The sequence below is a fragment of the Schistosoma haematobium genome, chromosome ZW (genome assembly GCF_000699445.3).
Source record: "Schistosoma haematobium chromosome ZW, whole genome shotgun sequence".
NCBI classification, from domain to species: Eukaryota; Metazoa; Platyhelminthes; class Trematoda; order Strigeidida; family Schistosomatidae; genus Schistosoma; species Schistosoma haematobium.
Genome location: NC_067195.1, coordinates 67,381,580 through 67,394,960, shown reverse-complemented (window position 1 = coordinate 67,394,960; position 13,381 = coordinate 67,381,580). Strand labels below are relative to the sequence as shown.

Here is a 13,381-nt window from a genome sequence, read left to right as displayed (position 1 = left end):
CGTTTCTCTCTCCCCTAAATACATGTTGTTGCTTCAGAACTGGTCTGCGTCAACACCTGAACTAAGGATAGGGAGTGAAGTAGTTCAACACGTCGATAACCTTACTTATCTTGGAAGTCTGATCAGCCATAATGGTTTGATGTCTGACGAAATCTCAGCACGGATTCGAAAAGCTCGTTTGGCTTTCGCTAACTTACGTCACCTATGGCGAAGGCGAGATATCCGTCTATCAATTAAAGGACGAGTATACTGTGCGGCAGTTCGTTCTGTTCTAACTTACGGCTGCCAAACATGGCCATTAAGAGTAGAATACACTCGTAAGCTACTAGTGAGGTTAGACGCAGGGTATTAGGAATGATGGTAAGCCAGTTGATGAGGTTGTGAATCTTAATCGACTGACATGGTTGGGCCACGTGTTACGTATGCCCGAACACTGATCACCATGACGTGCAATGCTAACCGGTGTTGAGAATGGTTGGAAGAAAGTTAGGGTTGGCCAAACCAAAACGTGACATCAGTGCTTAAAGTCACTAACTTCTAGTCAGCCATGTTGGTAGATGCAGACTATTTGGTTGGGATCCGAGCGGCTATCGTAACCAATGGTTGGGGACTCTGGGTGGTATGGCTCAGAATCTATCACAATGACACAGATGTATACACTCCCTGTCTTCCCTTAAACTATGAGATTATATTTGATTCATATTTTTCTACCAACGAATTCTGTCTGTCTGTACTATATCCTTATACACACTTTCTTTTATATATTACTATCATTGAATTAACTACTTCTATTAACTCGGTCTTCATCTTGTTGTGCTAATGAGGTGTCTACACCTACCTGAGTCATGTTGGTAGGTGTAGACTACCTGGTTGGGGACCGCGAGATGATAGCAACCGATGGTTAGAGACCCTGAACGACATGACTCAAAATCGTTTGCAATGGCGCAGGTGCATCCACTCTTTGTGTTCTCCCAAATTCTAATCTTCTGAATCCTTCATGTCCGTTTTTTCCTCTTTCCAAATTTATTTCACTGGATTATACTCTTTAAGTAACATCTCCAAACACTAATTTTCCTGATTACTGCTTATACTCTTATTACCTCTACCACTACGGGATTTGAATCGACAACTGCATCTCTGTGCTAATGTGGTGTGGCAACTCGAACTGATGTACGTACGTACGAAGTTCTACGTTGTTACTGACTGACTGACTGAATGAGGTGTAGCAACCTGAATCGATGCATATATGTGGCTGGTCCTATGTTGTAGCTGACTGATTGACTAAAATAATTTGTTGTCCTAACGTCCACACCCACCTTTTAAGTTAGACATCATCTTACAGTAAGCTTACGGTACTAAATCACCCAACTGTTGTGTTATTTCAACAGTCCCTTTTTGATTTCAATATCATGTGTTTGTTTTGAAACGAAAGGTGAACGAAGTTTTCGCCGGCTGATTATGTGTCTACCTGCTATTGGTTCGTGTTCCGATAATTCACTTATGTTCTAAAATGAATTTTCTCTAGAAAAAACACTTGAATACAGTCTACCGAAACCACTTGTTTCAGTTTTGTAACCAGTGGAGTGGTAGTTTGGTGACTAAAGTGTTTAAATTTCAACCACTAGGTCACAGGTTCTAGTGTCACTCCACCTACTTCAGTTTGGGTAGCCAAGTATTATCACCAGCCCTCACATATAAAATGTGGTTTTGAGCCAAGTACAGGAATCTGCATATTGTGGGTCACTATTGTGTAACCATTTGAGTTATAGTGAAGCCTTTAGTTAACATTTGTAACTTGGTAACTGGAATAATTTCTTACATTTCTGCATCGTTTAGCGAAAGGTGAGATATTCATCTAACCAGGCAAGTCATCACTTCAGCAAGGTGCTGACTGATTTCTACAGCTTGATAAAGATCATAAGTATCAATAGTTTGGACACCACTTGTATCTTACTATTCTATCTTGCTATCATAAACCTACAAATAACACGTAGTACATTACTGACTTCAACCTTAATTCATGGATTGAGATATCAAAACAATGAGCAAATCGCTTCTTTTAATCAGTTGTAGATGGCATAAAATAACAGTTGTCTACAATTTTAAACACATCCGAAAAACAAAAGCAATGTATAGTATTCCACTCAATACTGCAAGAATACTTTAGTGAGACATTAGTGATTATTTCAAATAGGCTTTTTGGTTACTTTAGTAATCAACAGTTCAAATATTTGGGTGCTAGTCAGGATAATTTTCTAACCTTAATCTTGTCAGCATTAAAGAGTATCAGATACACGCATGTTAATTATTCGCGTTATCTTGTCGACTACCATTTTAAGTTGGTTCCGTCTTTTTATTCGTTCAATGGGAATGGAATTTACCGTTATTATATGATATATGAAATCCGAACTATACTTTTAAATCCCGTATTCTGTACTTACATATATGAAAGAACTCATAAAGCGCATATATAGCACTTAGTTTTCGATGGGAATCATTTTGGAGACGAATAATTTTGTCTCTGATATTAGTGATCACTCCTGATTTCTTACAGTTACATTTAAAAGGTAGTGGGCTTTTTTGTTCAAAATTATCAACGAAACCAGATGTCAGAATATATCCAGTTCTGATGGACAGAAATTCTCGGAAAATATTTGATGTAAAGGTTAGTAGACTGATTGTCATAAACTATTAACCCACATGATTCTTTTTAGAGATGTTTTTTGTTAGGCACCTTCAGAATATAATTTCACCAGCGATGATATGTCGGTGACACCATAATTTATCAGTTCAAAACGTACTACTTGTTATCAGTAAGTAACACATTAGGCTTTAATAAAGTTAACGTTAACAATGTGACGTGTTGGGCTGATTTTACCTAACCTATATTTTCTTTTATCTCTGACCCAACGTTTACATAAAATAACTATTAGACGGGTCAGTTGTTTTTACTTTCCGCTTTCATAATCTTTATGTGTGTGAATCAGATTCTTTCTCACCACATTATGGTTTCCCTTATCTAGATCGAGATTCTGTTTTTAATAACGACAACAAACTTAATATCATCACAACTTCGTGTTCAAAGTCTGCTTACACCTAAGGGTATGTCTTATTTTATGGTTTTCAGTCATAGTTTACGAAATTTTTTTCTTATTCACTTTCCTATATTACACTTTATTATTTAGATTCTCTGTAAAATGTACTACAAAAACTACTCATCAAAATACTTTTAATAATCAAAGTATATTATCATTCACCCCTGTTTATTATAAATTCGCTATTTCACCGTTGTTTTGTCGCTCCCAACTAAATTATGTAGCCTGTTTATGAAAGTTGGCTTCGCACAGATACTGTCACACAAGTAATTCAATGATCAAGATTTACGGTCCAGTTTTTTATGAAATAATTAATTAGTTAACATTTATTAAGCCTACTGATTCTGTGGTCATCATATTCATTCCTGAAAATATCTGATGGTAAAATATCGTCAAATAATAATTATTTTTAGCATCAAGTATTGATTAATATTACTGACATATGTAAGATGTTTTTCCCAGATCCAAGTACATAACGTAACCACAGTTTAGGTTATGCTGAATCTTCTTTATCATAATAAATATAAGGAAAAAAACATGCTATTGGATTAATATTTCGTTAAATGTTGCCTCATGGTAACCAGAACTTAAAATTTGTCAACTTTTGGTGAAATGTTAGCGGTTAAATCTACTGAACCAGTGATACAAGTTTATGTACCTACATCGATACGTAATTCTGTTTGTGACACTTTATGTTTTTAAATCCGCGAGGTTATATTTTGTCTCTTTGTTTACCGTTAAGATTATTTTTATTCCAAATAAACCATTCCCTGTTATGCCCCCAAATGCCTTGGTACGGACGAGTGTGAGAAAAACCTATTATCACTCTCAAAATGTTTACATATAGTCACGCATTAAAAGCCACAGCCCGGGTTGTCCCACTTGCTGCGTTCTCGAGGTGGAGATGTTGTTTTCGAAATCGAAAGGACGAAACGCGAATGTTTTCCTGTTTAACTGGGTTGGTGGGTATAGAAAATCTACCTAGGGTAGTTGAAAAACATAAGACGAAAGAATAGTTGTATAATTTCAGATCGTAGCCTCTACAATGACGGTTAATGGGTTGATGTCAAGCAACAAAAAACTTACCCTCTTTATGACATTACGAGTTAGGTGAACTGGACACAAAATGTGGTGGGAATTGGGATACACCGGCGAAATAGCAGCAGCTATTGCAGGTGAGTCATCAGTAACAATACCAACCAGTTCTCGATTGTTAGTTGATCGGTGGAAGAACGACAGGAATTGAGAAAACAAAGTAGATATTTTACGACTTTTAAATGCAATACAAACAGGTATTGCCACGAACTTCATATCCAGTGCAACTGGATTACTAATGCCACAGCATTGTATAAGTTTTTGATTCGACCTCCCTTCGATCCAATTCCTTTTACTGTGATTATTTTAAAAGACTTCTTCAAAGCGATGTGTCCAGAGTTGATTAAACGCTCCTGTATCGAACTGGTAATTGTTTTGCACTCTCTTATTAAAAGCCATACCGGGCACTGTTCTGAAATGCGTTTAGAAAGTGATCGCTTTGTGTGGCCAATGTAACCTGCCCCACATGAGCAAGTAAATTTCTAGATGCACATTGATATGAACAAAGCGGAAGTTTATCCTTAACATATCCGTGAATGGTGGGCCGGTTTGAGAAAACAATACGGAGCTTAGCTGGGTAAAACGTTTTATTCAGGGATTTTAAAATCCATTTATTCAAGATTTCCACAGCCATATTTCCTTTAAATTCGATATTCGTAAAAAAATTTTCTTTTGAACTGTTGGTACTTTTTCCAGATGTTGTCTAGGTATTAAGATCTTATGGACGAGTCTTTTTTATCATTTTTTAAATTTTTTTAAAATTAGTGTTTTGTAATTTTAAACCGCAGTCAGTTATTATCATCCTTTAGCAATTTTTCATGATTATTATTCAGTTATTATTATAACCTTTATGTTTTCGCTTTTCATCATATCTGTCGAGTGAACGATTATCTTTTATAATTCCGACCCGCAAGTTATTTTCACTTTTACATTCTTCTCTTACCCCTTGATTGTTACGTAACCTTATTTGATAATAAAACTCTCGAATCAAGTCATAATGCGATCTTTTCTATCCTATAGGAATATATTTACCATACAACTATAAATACGGATGACAACCCACGGTAGTTGGTGACTGAAGGCAGGTTCACATTCCATTTGTCCCCTTGGGTCATGGACCCCGTGTGCACCAGCGGTTTGGAATCAGGGTTTTTCAAATACCTTAGGTAAATTCTCCGTACCCACCAACCCGGTCAAAGCGCCGGACTTTCGCTGCGTTAAAGTCTCCTTATTTTTAGCTTAATGATAGCTACTTTTTGTTTAGCGCATATATTTTTTGGTCGCTCTGCGTACCAATGTTTATATGTTGAAATATAATAAATAATAATAAGATCCTTGTTATACGCTATTTTTAGTAATTTTCTAATTTTTTCGAACATTGTTTATATTTGCGAAATTAGTCATGCAACGTGGGATCGGAGCAAATAATTTTATAGCCGTTTTTTTTGAAGTTTCTACAGTGATATTAGATTTGTGTGTAATTAAATAGAAGCCTCACAATCCTTGTGATTATGAGTTGTTGTGAAGTTTGTTTTATCCTTTTATTAAACTTTTGATATGATTTTCGTTATTTTCACTTCTGTCATGCTATTTAAATAAATTATTATTAATTAAATTTTCGTTACTACTTAATTTCTTCGTCTGAAAAATATTGTATTCAATTATTTTTATTTCTTTACTGTTTTACTTATTTTTTCACAGATACTTTAAATAAACAGATTTCCCGTATGGTTATTCCCTTGTTCACTGGAATTATTTTATTGAATATGCACACAGAATTTTTTAACACTTTGAGCAATACACTCAGTTATTTGCCCATATTCACTGTGCATTTTCTAGTCTTTTTAATCATAGTTTCAGTTACATTGCTTAGATACTATCACCAAACTATGAAAACAGAACTATTTCTGAAGGTAGGTTGCACTTGAAGTTTTGTATATATCGCATCATCGAGCAAAATATATCAACCATGCATGAAAGCTTATGCATATCTTTATTTACTTTATATGATTCACAACACAGGCGTTTCCCCGTCTAAGTATTTAATTATATTCTGTAACTTGACCATTATATAAATAGGCTCATTTTTTATCTTGTAACTCGTACTTTTTTATTTCGGCTTAATTAATACTCTTGTCTTAATTTTAATCTTCATTTCATCCAACATCCTGTCTACGCTAAAAAATTTTAAATATGTAAACGATCTGTACTGTTGAGACTAATAATTTGTTATGTTCTTATTCAAAACAAACCCTAACATTGTTTTTTCTGCTTTTACTATGCTGTAATTACTGTTCTATTTATCGGCATCGTTTCATTTCATTTCTTAGCGTCTGATCGTGCCAATGATTTTTGGCATTAGTAAATAACCGTACACCAATCTTCTGAGTTCTAACTGGTACCTATAGTTCTAACCCAGTATATGATTCATCGAAGTATCTCAGTATCCACTGTATTGGTTAATATAGCAAGAGAGATTAGACACTTTGGCACATTAACATAAAACTCTGTTTCATAACAAGCCTTTCCGATAAAGATGAAATTATTATTTTTTACTATGGTAGTTTTGATAGTTCATATCTTATCAGTTCATAACTTACATTGACTACTATTCGTTATTTGTAGATCATGTCAACAATACTATGTGTTATGATCATTGGACTGTATTGGAATAACCTTTCAAATGTGTTCAGAATTTCTCGGTAAGTTCTACAGTATCATTGCTAGGACTATTCCTTTGTCTCTTTGTGTGAGGTATTGTGGTAGATTTATTCAACAGGCATCATGTCTTAGGATTTTTACTAATAACACCCATGATCTCTTGTCGAAGTTCCCCTAATTTATTTTCGTAAGTTAATTAAGTATATTTACATTCTACTTACATTGTAAAGTGGTATAGGTTGTCAGGAGCTTGAATGAGTAGTTAATACACCTTTTCATTTTAAATCAAGTCATACCTCTTAATCATCCCTCTGTTTTCCTGTCTCAGATAGCTTGTCATTTGGCATTTATTAAGATTATTCGTTAACACTGCTGATGTGAATTCCTACATAGATACATAGTTTATCTACACTGAATTTTCGTCTACAAATCTAACTAATCAGTCCGCATATTATTATCATTAAGTTCTAATTTTTTAATCTTCATATGAATTTTGGCAAAATTCTGCAGTTGTCTACCTCAAAAATATGAAACTAGTTCAGAAAATTTGTAAAAGTCCCGGTCGGATTTAGAACGTAAATAAGAATTAGTTTCCTAACGGTCCCGTAGCTTTTTCGTTAGAAGCTTTCTTTTATACATGGCCTAAACGATTTCTATATTTAGTTGTCGTTTTTTATAGTACCACCCATTTTCCAAGCTTGATATATTCCCTTCAAATGTTGATTACTTCAATAGTTGAATTTCCAAATACCGTCTAGGATTTCTGACGTCGGTTCATAAAGCTCCTACTCCTAGTGGTTTATCTTAACGTTTATGCCAAACGATCCTATTATTGATTTCTAGATTTTGGTCAATATCTTTCTTGTTGATTCTTAAGTTTGATTAAAGTAGCTCGTTTTTTTTTCATGACCTAATTAAACATTTATTGTTTATTTCATTCCAGGCAGCCTTTCTGGAAGAAGAGATCTATAAATCATTTGTTTTGGAGTGGAATTGTTTGTCTCATATTTTCGGTACTCACAATGTTTGCTTATGAATTTGGGAATCAAGAAATATTTGATATAATCTTTGGCGTTTCTTTATGCAGTAAGTATTATCTACTTTTTTGTGCTCGTTTTCTTAAACGTAACATTTATGTATTTATTTGATTATTTATTTGAACACATAAATATTGAGGGCACAGAATACATATGCGCCACACAAGTCACTTAATTTGTGTATGGGCTGTGATACTGCCCGGGTACCCAGGCCGAAGCAGGTAAACGTAACATATTAATGTTGAGCTGAATTGCCGTTTGAACTGGGAATCAATCTCATTTTCAAGAAAATATACAGTTCCGTTCACTATAATAGAGAAGGGTTCACCAGATTAGAGACAGTTATTGTTTTAGGTTGATCACAATAATGCACTCAATGTCCACCAACGTTAGAAGACTTCATCAAGATGATAAAAGTAACAACAATGGCTAGTACATTTTGGTTAGACGAATAATTAATACATTAGTCATTAAGAAGTGACGAGTTAATAATTTATTAACAAGTTGGTCGAATAAATATTTCTTCTCAATTAGTTCCTCATCAATTCTCCACACTATTATGTCAGTTTTACAATTAAAAATAAAGTCATTACCAAATACTTTTTCACTCAATTGGTGTTTTTTGCTGTATTAATAGAAACATTTTATATTACTGTAGTTTATAATCAGCCAATAAAATCCAAGCAATGAAATTGTACTTCCAATTATTATTTACTCATAATTGATAAGATTACACAAATATCACCTACTAGACCTCCAAAAGTAACTTCTGTCATTCATTATATGACACTCATATTCAGTTGATCATAGAAACTTTTTCAATATCAGGATGGACTGCAGATGAATTATTTTCCCAAAACTTGAGATTCGAGAAATTTCTTTTTCTGATAGTGATAACGATTAAAATGTTATTGTTGCATTTCAACCTAATGAGGGCACTGTAGCGTTTCAATTAATTCTGTATTTTGCAAAAGTTGAGTAAATAATGAACAGATATTCTGTTATGAATTAGTTTTCGAAATTCACCGTGAAAGACTTTCGAGGATGAGTGGGTTCGATCGTAATCAACTGTGATGAGGAGTGGTACGATATCGTCGAGTGATAACTGCTCGCAAAACTGAGTTTCTGACGTAACTCCCTATCCCATACAATTAACTGATTTCAGAAGACAGTACATCAGCTAGTCGGTAGAGGGAGCGTTATGTAATAGAAAAACACGCTGATGTATGAAATTCTAACACAAAATAAACATTTATATGTTACAAACTATTAGTTTTTAAGGTCTCTCACTCATGAACTGAGACCTTACTCATCATATCAGATTAATAAAGACTGACATTGGATTCGAATCTTTTTTGGTATATTAACTCTACATGACACATAAAAACTAGCATCAGAAGAAATTTAAGTTTGTTTTCATAACTAAATCTTCTGATTTCAATCTAGGTTTTGTCTTCGCTGAAGTAAAGTTGATGCTATTTCCTAACGAATGTTGGTCCTTTTTCGTGTATCATCCTAAAATATGGAGATAGTTGACTAATTTCTCCTTAAATATTACTTCGTTGGTGTGACATATGTAGACTTTTGAATATCTCGGACACTTTTTTTGAGTTGATTGGCGACTTCAATCAAGAACTTCACAGTTACTGACGTTAGTACTATTTCAACAGTTGTCGATTGTTAAGATGCTTGTGATGTGTCGACCTTACCTTCTCAGCTATGTTAAGATCAGTCACCGTAGCAGTTACTTAAAAGCTTTATTAAACCAACTGCACAAAACTTATGAAGAAAATTTTGATCACCGGCTACCATGAGACTGCATCTCCTAAGATTACTCCACCGCTTAGATCTCTAGGTCAAAGGCTTAGGGTGTGCCCCCTCTGTTTCGGTTCGGGTGCCCGGGCGTTATCCTAGCCCTCATACAAATCCATTCATTTATGTGGCACATTTGGTGTCTCCTTGAACCAATGTTTATGTGTTGAAATAAATATTATCGATAAAATCATTGTAATTATTTTACCATGGAACTATAAATTCGAGTGTACAGCTTAAGTGAATGATTTCATCGAAAAGAAGATTTTCCTCGCTGAATTTTTTTAATTTTTATCCGATAACACAATGAGTTGCTTTAATTATTTTTTATCAAACTGGTCACTTTACTAAATATCAGGGTAGTACATATTATACAAATTACCTGAGCTTAGAATTTGTATTGAGTTGTGTACATATGATTGTTCAAGCATAAAGCTGTTGATTTGTTTCGTCGCAATTTGCTCATTTTCATTAATTCATTTTCCTCTTTTAGTTCTACATTATTCCGAATGGTGTTTATATATGACCACTTATATTTCTGAATCCTGGCTGTACAATTCTTGCATAATCACTGTTGTGTCAGTATTACTGTAAGAATATTTTAAATGATATATATATGAAATCATGAGTCAATTAAAGCTAGACCACCATGGAAAAACTGGAAGCACTGGACGGCCGTTTCGTCCTAGTGTGAGATACCTCAGCAGTGCGCATCCACAATCCCGTCCCTCGCGAGATTCAAACCCAGGACTGGATTGGTTGAAGTTAGACATTAACAACGTTGGATGCCGGCCGGCTCAGTGGTCTAGTTGGTTAAGCGCCAGGCGCGAGACTGATAGGTTCTGGTTTCGAATCTCGCGGTGGTGAGCGGGATCGTGGATGCGCACTGCCGAGGAGTCCCATACTAGGACAAAACGGCCGTCCAGTGCTTCCAGGTTTTCCATGGTGTTCTAGCTTCAATTGACTCATGATTTCAATTATTGAAATTTCTAAAATCTCCACAAAACCCCTTGTGATATATATATATATTCGATTCATATTGGTAGTGTCTTCATTTCACCGGTTGTTATTTTTCATGTTCGAACTTCGTCAATGTTGGGGAGGTACAGAACACTTTTCGATAAAAGCCCAAAGGGGTTCTAAAAACGCTTGGAACCATTTTATCCAATCTACATTGAATAGAAGTTTCTCAGTAACATCTAGAAAGTAGTTTCGTGTCACATTTCTGATTCAACGATTACCTATCCCACTACTATGTTTAGTAGGGTTCCAGAAGCCCAAGACCATCTGAAATGTTATAAATACCCTCGATTTTTGGTACATAAACTAAACCTTGGAGTAGAGCGTTCTTTCGGCATTTCGCACCTTTTCTCTCGTGTTCATGTTGTCGTGTAGATTTACCTTAGGGTTATTAGAAGAGCTTAGGAAATCGATTCAAGCGTTCGGGTAAAATATTAATCAGTCAATCATTCAAGTTTGTTGCATGAAGCAGTAGCATAGTGAGAAATGGATTAGAATTTCAACCACCAGGGGAGTAATTGTCATCCTACAAATCCTGCTCTTCTCTCTTTAGTTAAATGTATAAAGAGATTAAGATGAACGAAATTGTGGAAGAATTAAAAGGTTATTCAAACGTTTGTTAAATAGATGAGTATTCTAGAAGATCATTGAAATATAATTTTCGAAACTGAAGATTCATTTCATAGGTTACGTAATACTTACAAATATGTATAGACTAACTGATTAGTGCTCAGAAGCAAGATAGAAAAAATTAAAAATTATAGTTAATGTCATAGAGGAATAATTTCATGAAAACGAGGTCACCAAGGCAAAATAAGATTGGTAACTAACTTATTGGATGCATAAATTCAGTTTAAATCTTTTCATCATAACGGCTTCAATAAAGTGCAATATTCTGAGTTTCTTTGTCTGTGGATTATGTTGAAACATTTTTAAACATCACGTTCACTGTCAAGCAAATGACGAACAACTACACTGTTGGCAGCCTGCTGTACTTTTGGTTACAAACTTTGCGAAATGCGCTCGAAGATACTTGGAGACATTAATGGTCCCCTCTGTTCTTACAATGTATGTACTTTGACACATACGTACAAACCAATGGGCATAATATGTGATGACATATTTCAGGGATTATTCCACATTTAACCGTTGTAATGTTGCAAGTGGTAGACTAGCTCGTGTTTTGGATACGTTCTTTTTAGTTTTGTCCCGTGTGTAACCTTATTCAAGATTTTTCTGGTAAAGTATATATACTTGTTTTTGTATGATCAATACTATTTCTAGGTTCTTAGTGGCTGAAGATATTCTACGGAGTAAATGAATTCGTATTATTCTGCTACATTCGTTTTTTCTTTACTCAGGTTTCTCTAATTTTTTTGTTTCTTGGTGTAGGGCAGCTGCATCTACAAACCGAAGACGTTTCATGAATAATTCCGTTTTAAATCGGAGTTTTCCAGTGAAAATTTTCAGTTGGAACGTTTTTGCTCCTTGTTGTTTAGTTCCAGCCATCTTAAAACTTCTTTTACTGTGGATAAATGAATATGTCAATAATCCTACTCACCATAACACATTAAATCATCGTGTACATTATAATAAAGATTTTGTTCTGGGTTTATATCTGCTACTTTTGGGATTGTTTTGCAGTGAAAGGATTTATCAGCTTGTAAAACGAGTAGTTAGACGCCTTTTGGATTTTTATCCATTTTTCTCACCGGTTAGTTTTTCCTTGTTTGGTCATACATGTTAGAATGAAATGTTTGACTGTCTTGTCCTATGTATAGTTCCTACTTACAAGTCACAAGTAGTATGAATCCCAATAACTAATACTGTATTTCTGCATTATAATCAGCGTCAAATCTTTAAGTCTACTCCACATTTTACTGTTTTGTGTTGTAAAGACCTCATAAATTATTACTAGGATTTGAGTACTTATGTATCCCGATAAGTGATATTGCATTTTTTTCATAGCTAGAAGTTATTTGTATTGTATATTCATCGTGATGACTGCAACTTAAAATGAAAATATGAATGAATCATCTTTTTTAAATTATTCATATACATTCACTCCTGTAATAAGGCGTATGAGCAAACACACCTATCATTAACAAATTATCAAAAACGTGATTATATAACCGAAATTATTATTCAAGTATTTACCAGTAAGCAGAATTCCTCGTTTATATACTTATTTGTAATCTTTAAATATAACTACTCGGTAGTTAACAAATGCACGCGATGTGTACCCGAATGCGTCACAGGTAGATTGTGATTCTATTGACACTCCTAAAGTTTGACACTAGTGTATGGAACTACTTAGTTTTCAACATCCCCATCCTCAGTTACATATTTTCTTCGTCGAATTCTATAGTCTTATAATTATTGATCGTTGGAGGAATATCATATTAGTAGTCAAAGTTTGTATAAGATTAGACAGTTCAGTTCTACTAAAGTATGTTAGAAATGATAACTATAAATTTTTATCACAAAATCGTGACAGTGAATAATTTGAATGAGAGTAAAAAAAACACTGTATTTTACATCCGTCATGAAGTTTTACTCTGTCATTTGTAATTTTTGATGTTCCGGGAGGATTAAAGAAACTATAATAATTCTGAAAAAGCCGCTCATAAAACTGCATCTTAAAATGCAATATTTCATGAC

At 34.3% G+C, this 13,381-nt stretch overlaps 1 protein-coding gene across 1 annotated transcript in view; it reads left to right on the top strand.

Moving 5' to 3' along the window:
• The window catches only part of MS3_00010470 (uncharacterized protein), a gene marked incomplete at both ends in the record, with an annotated part of 63,409 nt that overhangs the window by 29,936 nt on the left and 20,092 nt on the right, over nt 1-13,381 (top strand). Inside the window, 6 exons of the mRNA XM_051218831.1 lie at nt 3,024-3,102; nt 5,892-6,103; nt 6,816-6,892; nt 7,795-7,937; nt 10,194-10,290; nt 12,113-12,434. Of these exons, the coding sequence (XP_051072247.1) occupies nt 3,024-3,102; nt 5,892-6,103; nt 6,816-6,892; nt 7,795-7,937; nt 10,194-10,290; nt 12,113-12,434 (930 nt within the window). The remainder of the gene's footprint in view (nt 1-3,023; nt 3,103-5,891; nt 6,104-6,815; nt 6,893-7,794; nt 7,938-10,193; nt 10,291-12,112; nt 12,435-13,381) is intronic.